Source organism: Nerophis ophidion, linkage group LG05 (genome assembly GCF_033978795.1).
Source record: "Nerophis ophidion isolate RoL-2023_Sa linkage group LG05, RoL_Noph_v1.0, whole genome shotgun sequence".
Lineage (NCBI taxonomy): Eukaryota > Metazoa > Chordata > Actinopteri > Syngnathiformes > Syngnathidae > Nerophis > Nerophis ophidion.
The window spans coordinates 2728677-2742862 of record NC_084615.1 but is presented as its reverse complement, the minus strand read 5'-3'; the positions used below and the strand labels follow the sequence as shown (position 1 = coordinate 2742862).

Genomic DNA, 14186 nt, shown 5'->3' with positions numbered 1-14186 from the left:
TTTCTACCACTGGTGTACTTGAATCCGTCGATTGATATGTGTTTGTTTGGCATTAAATGTGGGTGGATGCAAATATAGCTACAAATGAGGCATAATGATGCAATATGTACATACAGCTAGCCTAAATAGCATGTTAGTATCGATTAGCATGCCGTGCAAATCGATGCACACTCCACGTAAGTCAACTTGAATCCGTCCCTGATGGTGTTGTTACACCTCCGACAACACACTGACGAGGCATGATGTCTCCAAGGTACGGAAAACAGTCGAAAAAACTGAAAATAACAGAGCTGATTTGACTTGTGTGTGTAATGTGTTTGAGAAAATGGCAGAAAAGGAGAACATTATCAGCAGACCTATGTAAGCGTCAATATATACCTTGATGTTGCAGAAAAAAGACCATCTATTTTTTTAACAGATTTCCGAACTCTAAAAGGGTGAATTTGGCGATTTAAGCGCCTTTCAATAGTTCGCTGTCGGAGCGATGACCTTTCACCCGTGACGTCACATAGGTAGTCAATCCACCATTTTCTCAAACACATTACACACACAAGTCAAACTAGCTCTGTTATTTTCCGTTTTTTGGACTGTTTTCCGTACCTTGGAGACATCATGCCTCGTGGGTGTGTTGTCGGAGGTGTAACAACACCATCAGGGACGGATTCAAGTTGTCTTACGTGGAGTGTGCATCGATTAGCACGGCATGCTAATCGATGCTAACATGGCAGAAATGGCAAGAATGTGTGGATATCCTGCGACAATCAAATCAGATGCATTTCCAACGATAAAGTCAACAAAATCACAAAAGTGAGTTATGTTGATGTTATTGACTTATGTGCTAATCAGACATATTTGGTCATGGCATGACTGCCAGCTAATCGATGCTAACATGCTATTTAGACTAGCTGTATGTACATTTGTAGCTATATTTGCATGCAGCCTTTCCCTACACCCACATTTAACGCCAAACAAACACTTACCAATCGACGTATTTAAGTTGCTCCAGTGGTCAAAGGATGCAATCGTTGGTTAGAAGGCGATTGCAGAATAGCTTCAATAGCTATTCGCTCAATAGCTTCAGTTTCTTCTTCAGTTTTGTTTTCGCTATCTGCCTCCATACTCCAACCATCCGTTTGAATAAATGCGTAATCTGTTGAATCGCTTAAACCGCTGAAATCCGAGTCTGAATCCGAGCTAATGTGGCTATATCTTGCTGTGCTATCTGCCATGTTTGTTTGTATTGGCATCATGGCCGGCTCTACGCAGGGGCAAGAGGGGGCAGAGCCCCCTTAAATAAATGTCTTGCCCCCTCAAATCAAAATTTGAGAAAGCAAATTTTAATAAACTCACAAAATTACAAGTTGATAAAATTATCTGCACTAGCGGAAAAATCCGCCAAAAAAGGGACACACACGATATAGTAGTGTCGGCTTCCCTCTTATCCCTCCCTCCGCTGTGCGTGTATTCAACATTCCACAGGCTGCGCAGCACACACCCCTCAGCCCTCAGTAAACATCCAATCACGTCTTGCAGTATGAAAGTAAAAGAAAAGGAAAAGTTGTCTACATTTATCATATACTTGTTAGGATGGGTGTATTTGTGTTGTCTTATCTGTCATAAACACGTTTATCGTCGCGGACTTTCGGTGCTACGGACTCCCTTTTTTTTTTTACAACTTGACGAGAGCAGTGACAGCGGGGGATCTGAGCCAGAGGTGTCACTAGACCTAATACTTTACTGGGGCACACCTGGGGTGTCACTAGACCTAATACTGTACTGGGGCACACCTGGGGTGTCACTAGACCTAATACTTTACTGGGGCACACCTGGGGCACAAATAATTCATGTGAGCGTGCAAAGCGCGCAAGCAAAAATATTTTGAGCTCTTATTTATCATAAAAAAGACATAAATAGTGCTTTAAACTCTGAAATCCTATCAGATGATGTTGTATGGATCTTTGATGAACCACCTGAAATGAACTCATGCATTTGACCTACTTGTGCACTTTTTGACTCCAGACTTCTAAACTGCTACTGGTAAAAGCAAAAAGGAAGAGCAAATAATCTTTTTGAAATATATATTGCAGTAATCATCTGCAAATTTAACATCTACAAAAGTAAAACCAAAAATAAAGCAGCCCTACATCTCTGGGCTCTTTTATATTATTTAATTTCCATGTATGGCAATGTGGCTAATCCTATTTCAGATACACAAAACTATCAAATATACACAAAACAATAAAGCCACAGTAGTAGAATAAATGAACAACTGTTGTGTGTCTGTTCAGGGAATCATTTTCTGAGAAGTAAACTGTAACGTTTCCTTTTCATTTTTGCAAAGTGGTCAATCACTCTGGACAGACATGCAAATATTACAGTAACTGTTATACAGTTGACCAGTGGTTCCCAACTGCTGGCTCCTCACATAAAAGTGGATTGTGTGTCATTTTCAGTCAGATGTGTGCATGAAGAAAAAAACAGTTTAGGGAGGAAAAAATCAAATTGTGGCAACAAAACCAGATATTTTTAGCCATTTTTCTAGTGACTATTAGTGAGTATTTTAGCAAAAGGCAAAGCGACTAACAAGTTGGAGGAGGACTCAGGACAGACATGGAAATATATTTTAATAAAATCTAAATTGGGCAACAAAACCTGATATTTTCAGCCATCTTTCTGAAAACAAATACAGAAATGTTACTATTTTTTCTGGAAACAAAAGCAGATGCTTTAGCTGTAGCCATTTTTCTGCTGACAAAACAAGATTATTTTAGTCAAAGTCACAGCGATTAACAAGACAAGTCTACTGTGCTATTTTTCTGTCAAATAAACTTGAATGATTTAAAAATGTGGCTCACGACTTGATGCTATGAAAAATGTTTTTCGTGCTGAAGATAAAGCATTTGAGAAGCACTCAACTCACACATGCTGACTCCAAATCATCTTTGATGCAGAAGCAGCAGACAATAACCAACATGATGTTTCATCTTCATTGGAAATTCCCCCGACAGCTCGTACAGCAAATGAATATGTTTGTCTTCATACAAGGAATAACGTTAGCTAACTTAGCATCAACTTAATGAATATGTTTGTCTTCATACAAGGAATAACCTTAGCTAACTTAGCATCAACTTAATGAATATGTTTGTCTTGATACAAGGAATAATGTTAGCTAACTTAGCATCAACTTAATGAATATGTTTGTCTTCATACAAGGAATAACCTTAGCTAACTTAGCATCAACTTAATGAATATGTTTGTCTTCATACAAGGAATAATGTTAGCTAACTTAGCATCAACTTAATGAATATGTTTGTCTTCATACAAGGAATAATGTTAGCTAACTTAGCATCAACTTAAGACAATGATGTTGCCTAGCTAGCTAGGACTTCACTTACATCTCTCATTCCTGCTGCTTCTTCTCTGCTGCGGGACAATAACTTTCTTAAATCCATCCAGGAGTTACAGTTTGAGTCAAATCAAAATCAAAATAATGTCATTAACAAATTGTTGTTGGCTAACGTTACCTACCTCACGCAGTGATTCTCATCCTCTCTCTCTCTCTCTCTCTCTCTTTCTCTCAACTGAAGTCTCGATCCACACGTGAATAAATTACCATATTAAGTAGCCATGTGCTCATTGTTTCGTGGAGTGAATACAGTAGCAATCAATTACCATACTAAGTAGTATGTGTGCTGTTGTCTATTTTATGTAGACTTAAAACTCTGAAGGGTTTTTTTTTATTGGTGAAATTTTTACTGGGGCACTGCAGATCAATAGTGGGGCACGTGCCCCAGTGAAATCTGTCTGGCGACACCCCTGCCTCCACTGTCCCTGTAACAAGCTACAAGTCATTTATGATGCTGTTAATGACGGTAAAAATGAAACATAAGGTACATATCCTGCTTAGCAGTCCTCTTCTGCTGTCCTCTGTTCAGAGCGGAGTCCCTAGCAACGGCCCGTTTTACTTAGCAACGGTCTGGCAATCGACTGCTGGAATTCTTTTTCTGTTGATTTTCTTGTAATTCTACATAGTCAACCTTTAATGTTGCCATCTACATTTTGTAATAAACAAACTATAAGTTTCATTTGATATGACCAAGACACCTAAAAACAAAAACACTGCCGTTTTCATCAATTTACAAGCAAGTGGGCAACACACGTACATTGGAGTGAATGAGTTTTGTGCCCAGATGAGTGCCCACGTCCACTGCATGTGACAAACTGAAGACAAGTGACCTGGGTCTGACAGACCCCTACGTAAAGCCCCGCCCCCCCAGGCTGTAGTCCTGTACTGTTGTTGTTTTTCTTCATGTAATCACAGCGGCTTTTTTCTGTTGTTGTTCAAGCTTACTTATTTTCTGCTTCCAGCAGCTCACAAAGAGAAAGTTAATGCTCTGTAATGCATTCGTTTTTTAGAGCATTTCAAAAGTCTAGTCCTGCTCCTGCATGTAGTTGTAGTAGCAATGATGCTACTGCTAGTACATCAGGGACAGCAGCTAGCAATACTGCACCTTTAGCACCAGCAAGCAGTGTTTCTCCTGCACCAGCTCCCTCCAACAAGTGCTGCCCCAAAGCAGCCTTCTCAGTGACTTCAATGGCAAGGCAGCATCTCAGCCAAGACTGGGTGGCTCCCCAAAGCGTGCATTTGGTCCAACATTAAGATCCTTCAATCCTGCCTGGTAGCGCACACGACCATGGCTCAAGTATTCTGTGGTGCCAGACCCACGCTTCTGTTTCCCGTCGGAAATATGGCAGCGCTGTTAATGTTTCCCCCCCTGAGGGATTGCCACCTTATTGTGGTCAGGGGGTTTGCGTGCCTCAGTGACCTTAAGAGCTATACCTGCAGGAGCTTAGTCTTCAGGTGGGACACCCAAGTTGGACAGGTCTGAAGGTAGAGGCCTGACAAAGTGCAATCCACTACTCCAGGTGGGCGTTGGACACATAGCTAAAGACCCGTTTCAATGAAGAAATCATCGTTACTGTAAGCACAGAACAAAAAGTGCTGGAGCATGATGTGTACACATGATGCCCCCTTCACATTTCTGACTGCCCCCTCATACGAGCACGCCTAGAACCGCCCCTGATTGGCAGCACTATGTGACGTCACAGGAAAATGGACGGGTGGATTTACAGACTGCGAAAATCAGGCACTTTAAAGGCTTTTTTCGGGATATTCCATGATGGGTAAAATTTAGAAAAAAACTTTGAAAAATAAAATAAGCCCCTGGGAACTGATTTTTATTGGTTTTAACCTTTCTGAAATTGTCATAATGTTCCCCTTTAAAGAATTAATTCTGTCTTTTTCCTTTGGCTTTTGTGTGACACCACCCTCAACCAGGGGACCAATACACCTGAATACAAAAATAAAACAACTCTAGCATTTTTACTCATATTTTCCTTTAGATTAGATTAGATTCGACTTTATTTATTCCTTCAGGAAAATTACAATTTTCAGCACAATCCCATTCAAGATCAGACAAACATTAGAGGGAGACAGAACAGGATCGCTGACGGGTCTGCCGGCTTCCAGCGCCCCTTACAAAAAAGATGAGATACAGGTCAACAAGTTGGGGGGAATGGAAGAAAAAAGTTAAAAATTAAAATAAAATAAAATAAAATAAAATAAAATAAATAAATAAAAATCTATTTAGTTGAACTCAAAGATCTAAAACTTTTACTACATACACAAAAGACCTTCCATCCCTCCATCCATTGTCTACCGCTTGTCCCGTTCAGGGTCGCGGGGGTGCTGGAACCTATCTCAGATGCATTTGGGCGGAAGGCGGTGTACACCCTGGACATGTCTCCACCTCATCACAGGGCCAACACGGATAGACAAACAACAATCAAACTCAAATTCACACACTAGGGCAAATTTAGTGTTGCCAATCGATTTATCCCCAGGTGCATGTTTTTGGCGGTGGGAGGAAGCCGGAGTACCCGGAGGGAACCCACGCAGTCACGGGGAGAACATGCAAACTCCACACAGAAAGATCCCGAGCCCGGGATTGAACCCAGGACAATTCAGGACCTTGGTATTGTGAGGCACATGCACTAACCCCTGTTCCACCGTGACAAAATACCTATTCCTCTCAAATATTGTCACACAAATCTGTGTCAGTGAGCATTTATTCTTTGTCAAGCTAATCCATCTCACCCCACATGTGTGGCATATCAAGGTGCTGATTAAACAGCATGATTATTGCACAGGTGTGCCTTAGGCTGCCCACAATACAAGGCCACGCTGAATTGTGTAGTTTTATCACACGGCACAATGCCACAGTTGCTGCACGTTTTGAGAGAGCGTGAAGTTGGCATGCTGACTGCAGGAATGTCCACCAGAGCCCATGAATTGAATGTTCATGTCTCTACCATAAGTCGTATCCAAAGGTGTTTCAGAGAATTTGGCAGTACATCCAACCGGCCTCAAAACCGCAGACCACGTGAAACAACAGCAGCCTAGGACCTCCACACCCAGCAGGTGCACTTCCATGATCGTATGAGACCAGTCAACCGGACAGCTGCTGCATAACCAAATAATTTCTCCACAAACTGTGATAAACCGTCTCAGGGAAGCTATGGTTATGGTTGAATTTATTTTGAACATGTAAACAGATACAATTTGATACATCATGTAATATTTACATATTTTCATTTCTCCTTACAAGAAGTTCGAAAAGGACGAGGAAGAAGCCAAGCTTATTTAATCCTACGCCTTTTCCAAGTCATAGCAATTCCTAACATATTTCTTCGCTTCCTGATCTTATCTAAGAATTGTAACAAAATGTACACCAAAGAATTCAACAGTTCTCTTAATAGTTAAGCCGGTCATGATTCACAAATGAGATGAATATCTCATTTTCAACAAAGTTCAATATGTTTATAAAGCTTCTTCTTCTGTGAACTTTATGAACACTTTTAAATTGGATCAGATTAGTACATTTTTTCACATCTTTGCATAATCTGTTCCAAAATTTAATTCCATGTACTGCAATGCTAAATGTCTTCAGTGATGTTCATGAATACAAATGTTCATAAATGTTCAAAAGGTTTTTTTCGTTTTAGTATGTTTTTTGTTTGAGGACAAACATGACACAAACCTTCCCAATTGTTAGAAAGCCCAATGTTTAACATGTTTGTGTTTAACATGTTTGTGTTTAACATGTTTGTGTTTAACATGTTTGTGTTTAACATGTTTGTGTTTAACATGTTTGTGTTTAATATGTTTGTGTTTAACATGTTTGTGTTTAACATGTTTGTGTTTAACATGTTTGTGTTTAATATGTTTGTGTTTAACATGTTTGTGTTTAATATGTTTGTGTTTAATATGTTTGTGTTTAACATGTTTGTGTTTAATATGTTTGTGTTTAACATGTTTGTGTTTAATATGTTTGTGTTTAATATGTTTGTGTTTAACATGTTTGTGTTTAACATGTTTGTGTTTAACATGTTTGTGTTTAACATGTTTGTGTTTAACATGTTTGTGTTTAACATGTTTGTGTTTAACATGTTTGTGTTTAACATGTTTGTGTTTAACATGTTTGTGTTTAACATGTTTGTGTTTAATATGTTTGTGTTTAACATGTTTGTGTTTAACATGTTTGTGTTTAACATGTTTGTGTTTAACATGTTTGTGTTTAACATGTTTGTGTTTAACATGTTTGTGTTTAACATGTTTGTGTTTAACATGTTTGTGTTTAACATGTTTGTGTTTAACATGTTTGTGTGTATGCTTCACTGATCAGAGTATTTGGTAGACATCGTTTTGTCCTACTAATTTTGCGGGTTCTTGAACCCACCATAGTGTGGACTGTGACGCAACAGTTTGTTTACATGTAAAATCTTCCACTCCTTCTTTGTCTCATTTTGTCCAACAAAAGTTTTATACTGTGTGTGAATGCTCAAATGTGGTCTTTGTGGATGATATTGACTTGTTGGAGTGATTATCAGCCATATTTGGTCAGTGCATGACTGCAAGCTAATAAATGCTAACATGCTATTAAGGCTAGCTTTATGTACATATTGCATTATTATGCCACATTCGTTGGTATATTTGAGCTCATTTAATATCCTTTACTTTTATCCTCTTTGTATATACTTTATATTTGCATGTCTCATGACATTTCAGATAGTTGTTTGTGCCACAGATTGTAATAAATCTATTAAAAGAAGACATCCTGCCATTTCCTTAAACTTGGACACACACATCTATACCTTTGGCCATTAAAAACCAGTTATTTCCAGGAGTTATCTCACCTTCTGAAAAGCCTCTGATTTACTAATGAGTTTCTAGTGTTGTAAAAAATGTGTACAATAAATATTACATTTCAACATTTCTGTCAACAAAGGTTTGCTTCAGCCTGCGACACATAGTCGTTTTGATAGTAGGCTTACGTCATTTGTTGTTTTCATTCTTTTTTGTGGCTCCAGACAGATTTGTTTTTTGTATTTTTTGGTCTTTCAACATTTTGGGTTGCCGACCCCTCGTCTACACTTTGAACAACATCAATTGGAGAAAAATAGATAGCTTTTGCTCCATGTGAATATACTCAGTATTCTTTACTGCAGGGGTCACCAACCCGGTGCCCGCGGGCACCAACATAGCCCGTAAGGACCAGATGAGTCGCCCGCTGGCCTGTTCTAAAAATAGCTCAAATAGCAGCACTTACCAGTGAACTGCCTCTATTTTTTAAATTGTATTTATTTACTAGCAAGCTAGTCTCGCTTTGCTCGACATTTTTAATTCTAAGACAGAAAAACTCAAATACAATTTGAAAATTCAAGAAAATATTTTAAAGACTTGGTCTTCACTTCTTTAAATAAATTCATTAACTTTTTTACTTTGCTTCTTATAACTTTCAGAAAGACAATTCTAGAGAAATAATAAAACCTTAAAAATGATTTTAGGATTTTTAAACACATATACCTTTTTACCTTTTAAATTCCTTCCTCTTCTCTCCTGACAATTTAAATCAATGTTTAAGTAAATGTATTTATTTTTTATAATAAATACATTTTAATTTAATTCTTCATTTTTGCTTCTGTTTTTTCGCAGAAGAATATTTGTGAAATATTTGTTATTATGATTCAAATTCAAAAACATGATTCTGGCAAATCTAGAAAATCTGTAGAATCAAATTTAAACCTTCTTTTAAAAATTTTGTTCTGGAAAATCTAGAAGAAATAATGATTCGTCTTTGTTAGAAATATAGCTTGGTCCAATTTGTTATATATTCTAACAAAGTGCAGATTGGATTTTAACCTATTTTAAACATGTCATCAACATTCTAAAAATAATCTTAATCAGGAAAATGATGTTCCATAAAAAAAATGTTTTTAATTTTTTCAAAAAGATTCGAATTAGCTAGTTTCTCTTCTTTTTTTTCGGTTGAATTTTGAATTTTAAAGAGTCGAAATTGAAGCTAAACTATGTTTCAAAATTTAATTTGAATTTTTTTCGTGTTTTCTCCTCTTTTAAACCGTTCAATTAAGTGTTTTTTTCATAATTTATTCACTACAAAAAAACCTTCCGTAGAAGGAAAAAAAATGTACGACGGAATGACAGACAAAAATACCCTTTATATATATATATATATATATATATCTGTTTCTATATATATTTATTGTGAGGAATCATTAAGATGATCGTTTTTTCCACAAAGATAAATATCATGAATTATTAATAATAAGAGTTAAAGGTAAATTGAGCAAATTGGGTATTTCTGGCAATTAATTGAAGCGTGTATCAAACTGGTAGCCCTTGGCATTAATCAGTAACCAAGAAGTAGCTCTTGCTTTCAAAAAGGTTGCTGACCCCTGCTCTAGTGTATAAAAAGGCATCCCTGCAATGGTGAAGATGAATCTATTTGGTGGGTGATGATTGTAGCAGATTGATATCCGTTGACGGACAATCGCATAAAAAGGCTCATTCCATGGTTGCAGGCGTGTACCTGGCTCTCTCCATGGTGTCCTTGGCCAGGTAGATGTACCAGTAGACGAGGTTGAAGACTGCAAAGGTCAGGGGGAAGAGAATGCGGGCGTACTTATCGATGGGGCTGGTCCCCGCCAGCTGTGGGATTTGAGGAAAAGCTGAGCCCTGCTGAAGGAATATCGGCAGTGGTGGAGCCTCCTCTGGCTCACTGGAACACATCGAGTGGTTTCTCCTCTTCAGGCCCTCTTGAGGCCCAGTGTTGGATTCCTGAGAGGCAGGGGAAACAAAATGATGTTAGTGTTTATCATACTTGCAAACACTCCCGGATCTTCAGGGAGACTCCCGAAATTCAGCGCCTCTCCCGAAAACCTCCCGGAAGAAATTTTCTCCTGAAAATCTCCACGACCCTTCCAGCTCAAACTTGCACAGTTCGAAGCCTGAAAAGGAGGATCGCAGGCGGATCTGACGGCATTTAAAGTCATTTTTAAAAACTACTGTTAATCCTCCTCCTTTTCGACCGGACGACCGCAGAGAATTAATGGAGGAACACTCCGGAGGCAGAAGTTCATTAAGAGGGGCGGACTCATCGGCTCTCAGCCATGTTTCCGTCACACAGAGGAAGTCAAGTCCGCTGCCTGCGGGAAGTGAAGAAATCCTTCAGGATTAACGTTTTGTTTGTCAAAGATCTTGCGTTCACAAGACCGAACCTGGCCGGGACCAGCACGTCCTAGGGCGTAGCTAGACCAGCACGTCCTAGGGCGTAGCTAGACCAGCACTTCTTAGGGCGTAGCTAGACCAGCACGTCCTAGGGCGTAGCTAGACCAGCACTTCTTAGGGCGTAGCTAGACCAGCACGTCCTAGGGCGTAGCTAGACCAGCACGTCCTAGGGCGTAGCTAGACCAGCACGTCCTAGGGCGTAGCTAGACCAGCACGTCCTAGGGCGTAGCTAGACCAGCACGTCCTAGGGCGTAGCTAGACCAGCACGTCCTAGGGCGTAGCTAGACCAGCACGTCCTAGGGCGTAGCTAGACCAGCACGTCCTAGGGCGTAGCTAGACCAGCACGTCCTAGGGCGTAGCTAGACCAGCACGTCCTAGGGCGTAGCTAGACCAGCACGTCCTAGGGCGTAGCTAGACCAGCATGTCCTAGGGCGTAGGTAATCCAGGTCGGGCCCGACACAGAGCTGACAGCGAGAGACGGCAGGGCAAAGCACATATTGGCTCCATCTCCTGGAAACTCGGAAGTGACGTTACTCAAATAGTAAAAGGTAAGTGTTGTTGTTGTTTTTTTGTAACCAGCAAGAACAATACAGTTAGTAGAACAACTGTTTTTATTACTGTGTATTTGATAGGTGCCGTCTGATATTCAACTATTTATTTTATTTATTTATATAATAAAATAAATATATATAGCTAGAATTCACTGAAAGTTAAGTATTTCATACTAGGGCTGTGAATCTTTGGGTGTCCCACGATTGGATTCAATATCGATTCTTGGGGTGACGATTCAATAATATATCGATTTTTTCGATTCGATTCGATTCGATTCTCGATTCAAAAACGATATTTTTCTAATTGAAAAGGATTGTGTATTCATTCAATACATAGATTTCAGCAGGATCTACCCCAGTCTGCTGACATGCTAGCAGAGTAGTTGATTTAAAAAAAAAAAGCGTTTATAATTGTAAAGGAAAACGTTTTATCAACTGATTGCAATAATGTATTTTTTTTTAACTCGGGACGGCGTGGCGCAGTGGGGAGAGTGGCCGTGCGCAACCCGAGGGTCCCTGGTTCAATCCCCACCTAGAACCAACCTCGTCACGTCCGTTGTGTCCTGAGCAAGACACTTCACCCTTGCTCCTGATGGGTGCTGGTTGGCGCCTTGCATGGCAGCTCCCTCCATCAGTGTGTGAATGTGTGTGTGAATGTGTGTGTGAATGTGGAAGTAGTGTCAAAGCGCTTTGAGTACCTGAAGGTAGAAAAGCGCTATACAAGTACAACCCATTTAACTATTAAAGGAACCAAAAATATGACTTATTTTATCTTTGTGCAAACATTGGACACAGTGTGTTGTCCAGCTTATGAGATGCCATGCAAGTGTAAGCCACTGTGACACTATTGTTCTTTTTTATTATTATCATAAATGTCTAATGATAATGTCAATGAGGGATTTTTAATCACTGCTATGCTGAAATTATAACTAATATTGATACTGTTGTTGATAATATTCATTTTTGTTTCACTACTTTTGTTTTGTTCTGTGTGGTGTTTGTGTCTCCTCTCAATTGTTGTGTTTATTGCAGTTCTGAGTGTTGCTGGCTCAGGTTTGGTTTTGGAATTGGATTGCATTGTTATGGTATTGCTGTGTATTGTTTTGTTGGATTGATTAAAAAATAAATAACAAATAAAAAATCGATTTCTAAAAAATGAGAATCAATTCTGAATTGCACAACGTAAACGATTTGATTCGTATTCGAATCGATTTTTCCCCACACCCCTAATATATATATATATATATATATATATATATATATATATATACATATATTAATCACAGCCAATATAAACATGAAGTGAAGTGAATTATATTTATATAGCGCTTTTCTCTAGTGACTCAAAGCGCTTTTACATAGTGAAACCCAATATCTAAGTTACATTTAAAGCAGTGTGGGTGGCACTGGGAGCAGGTGGGTCAAGTGTCTTGCCCAAGGACACAACGGCAGTGACTAGGATGGCGGAAGCAGGAATCGAACCTGCAACCCTCAAGTTGCTGGCACGGCCACTCTACCAACCGAGCTATGCCGCCCCATAAAATAAATATTGTCTGAAAATATTGGGTGTAAATATACTCTCCTTTTAACCACGCCCCCTGCCCCAAACCATGCCTCCGCCCCACCCTGACCTCCTGAAGTCGGAGGTTTCAAGGATGGCAAGCATGGTGTTCATCCAGCCATGCGGCCAGTGTGTATACAGAGTGCAGTGTTGTGTGTATACAAAGTGCAGAGTTGTGTGTATACAGAGTGCAGTGTTGTGTGTATACAGAGTGCAGAGTTGTGTGTATACAGAGTGCAGTGTTGTGTGTATACAGAGTGCAGTGTTGTGTGTATACAGGGTGCAGTGTTGTGTGTATACAGAGTGCAGTGTTGTGTGTATACAGAGTGCAGAGTTGTGTGTATACAGAGTGCAGTGTTGTGTGTATACAGAGTGCAGTGTTGTGTGTATACAGAGTGCAGTGTTGTGTGTATACAGAGTGCAGAGTTGTGTGTATACAGAGTGCAGTGTTGTGTGTATACAGAGTGCAGTGTTGTGTGTATACAGAGTGCAGTGTTGTGTGTATACAGAGTGCAGTGTTGTGTGTATACAGTGCAGAGTTGTGTGTATACAGAGTGCAGTGTTGTGTGTATACAGAGTGCAGTGTTGTGTGTATACAGAGTGCAGTGTTGTGTGTATACAGAGTGCAGTGTTAGTGTGTATACAGAGTGCAGTGTTGTGTGTATACAGAGTGCAGTGTTGTGTGTATACAAAGTGCAGTGTTGTGTGTATACAAAGTGCAGTGTTGTGTGTATACAGAGTGCAGTGTTGTGTGTATACAGAGTGCAGTGTTGTGTGTATACAGAGTGCAGTGTTGTGTGTATACAGAGTGCAGTGTTAGTGTGTATACAGAGTGCAGAGTTGTGTGTATACAGAGTGCAGTGTTGTGTGTATACAGAGTGCAGAGTTGTGTGTATACAGAGTGCAGTGTTGTGTGTATACAGAGTGCAGAGTTGTGTATATACAGAGTGCAGTGTTGTGTGTATACAGAGTGCAGAGTTGTGTGTATACAGAGTGCAGTGTTGTGTGTATACAGAGTGCAGTGTTGTGTGTATACAGAGTGCAGTGTTGTGTGTATACAGAGTGCAGTGTTGTGTGTATACAGAGTGCAGTGTTGTGTGTATACAGAGTGCAGTGTTGTGTGTATACAGAGTGCAGAGTTGTGTGTATACAGAGTGCAGTGTTGTGTGTATACAGAGTGCAGTGTTAGTGTGTATACAGAGTGCAGTGTTGTGTGTATACAGAGTGCAGTGTTGTGTGTATACAGAGTGCAGTGTTAGTGTGTATACAGAGTGCAGAGTTGTGTGTATACAGAGTGCAGAGTTGTGTGTATACAGAGTGCAGAGTTGTGTGTATACAGAGTGCAGTGTTGTGTGTATACAGAGTGCAGTGTTGTGTGTATACAGAGTGCAGTGTTGTGTGTATACAGAGTGCAGTGTTGTGTGTA

At 39.7% G+C, this 14186-nt stretch overlaps 1 protein-coding gene across 1 annotated transcript in view; it reads right to left on the bottom strand.

The window, feature by feature from the left end:
- Window positions 1-7718: 7718 nt before the first annotated feature.
- The window catches only part of gabra6a (gamma-aminobutyric acid type A receptor subunit alpha6a), a 23886-nt gene continuing 17418 nt past the window's right edge, over window positions 7719-14186 (bottom strand). The window contains exon 9 of the mRNA XM_061899713.1: window positions 7719-10198. Coding sequence (XP_061755697.1) covers window positions 9926-10198 — 273 coding nt within the window. The 3' untranslated portion in view covers window positions 7719-9925. The remainder of the gene's footprint in view (window positions 10199-14186) is intronic.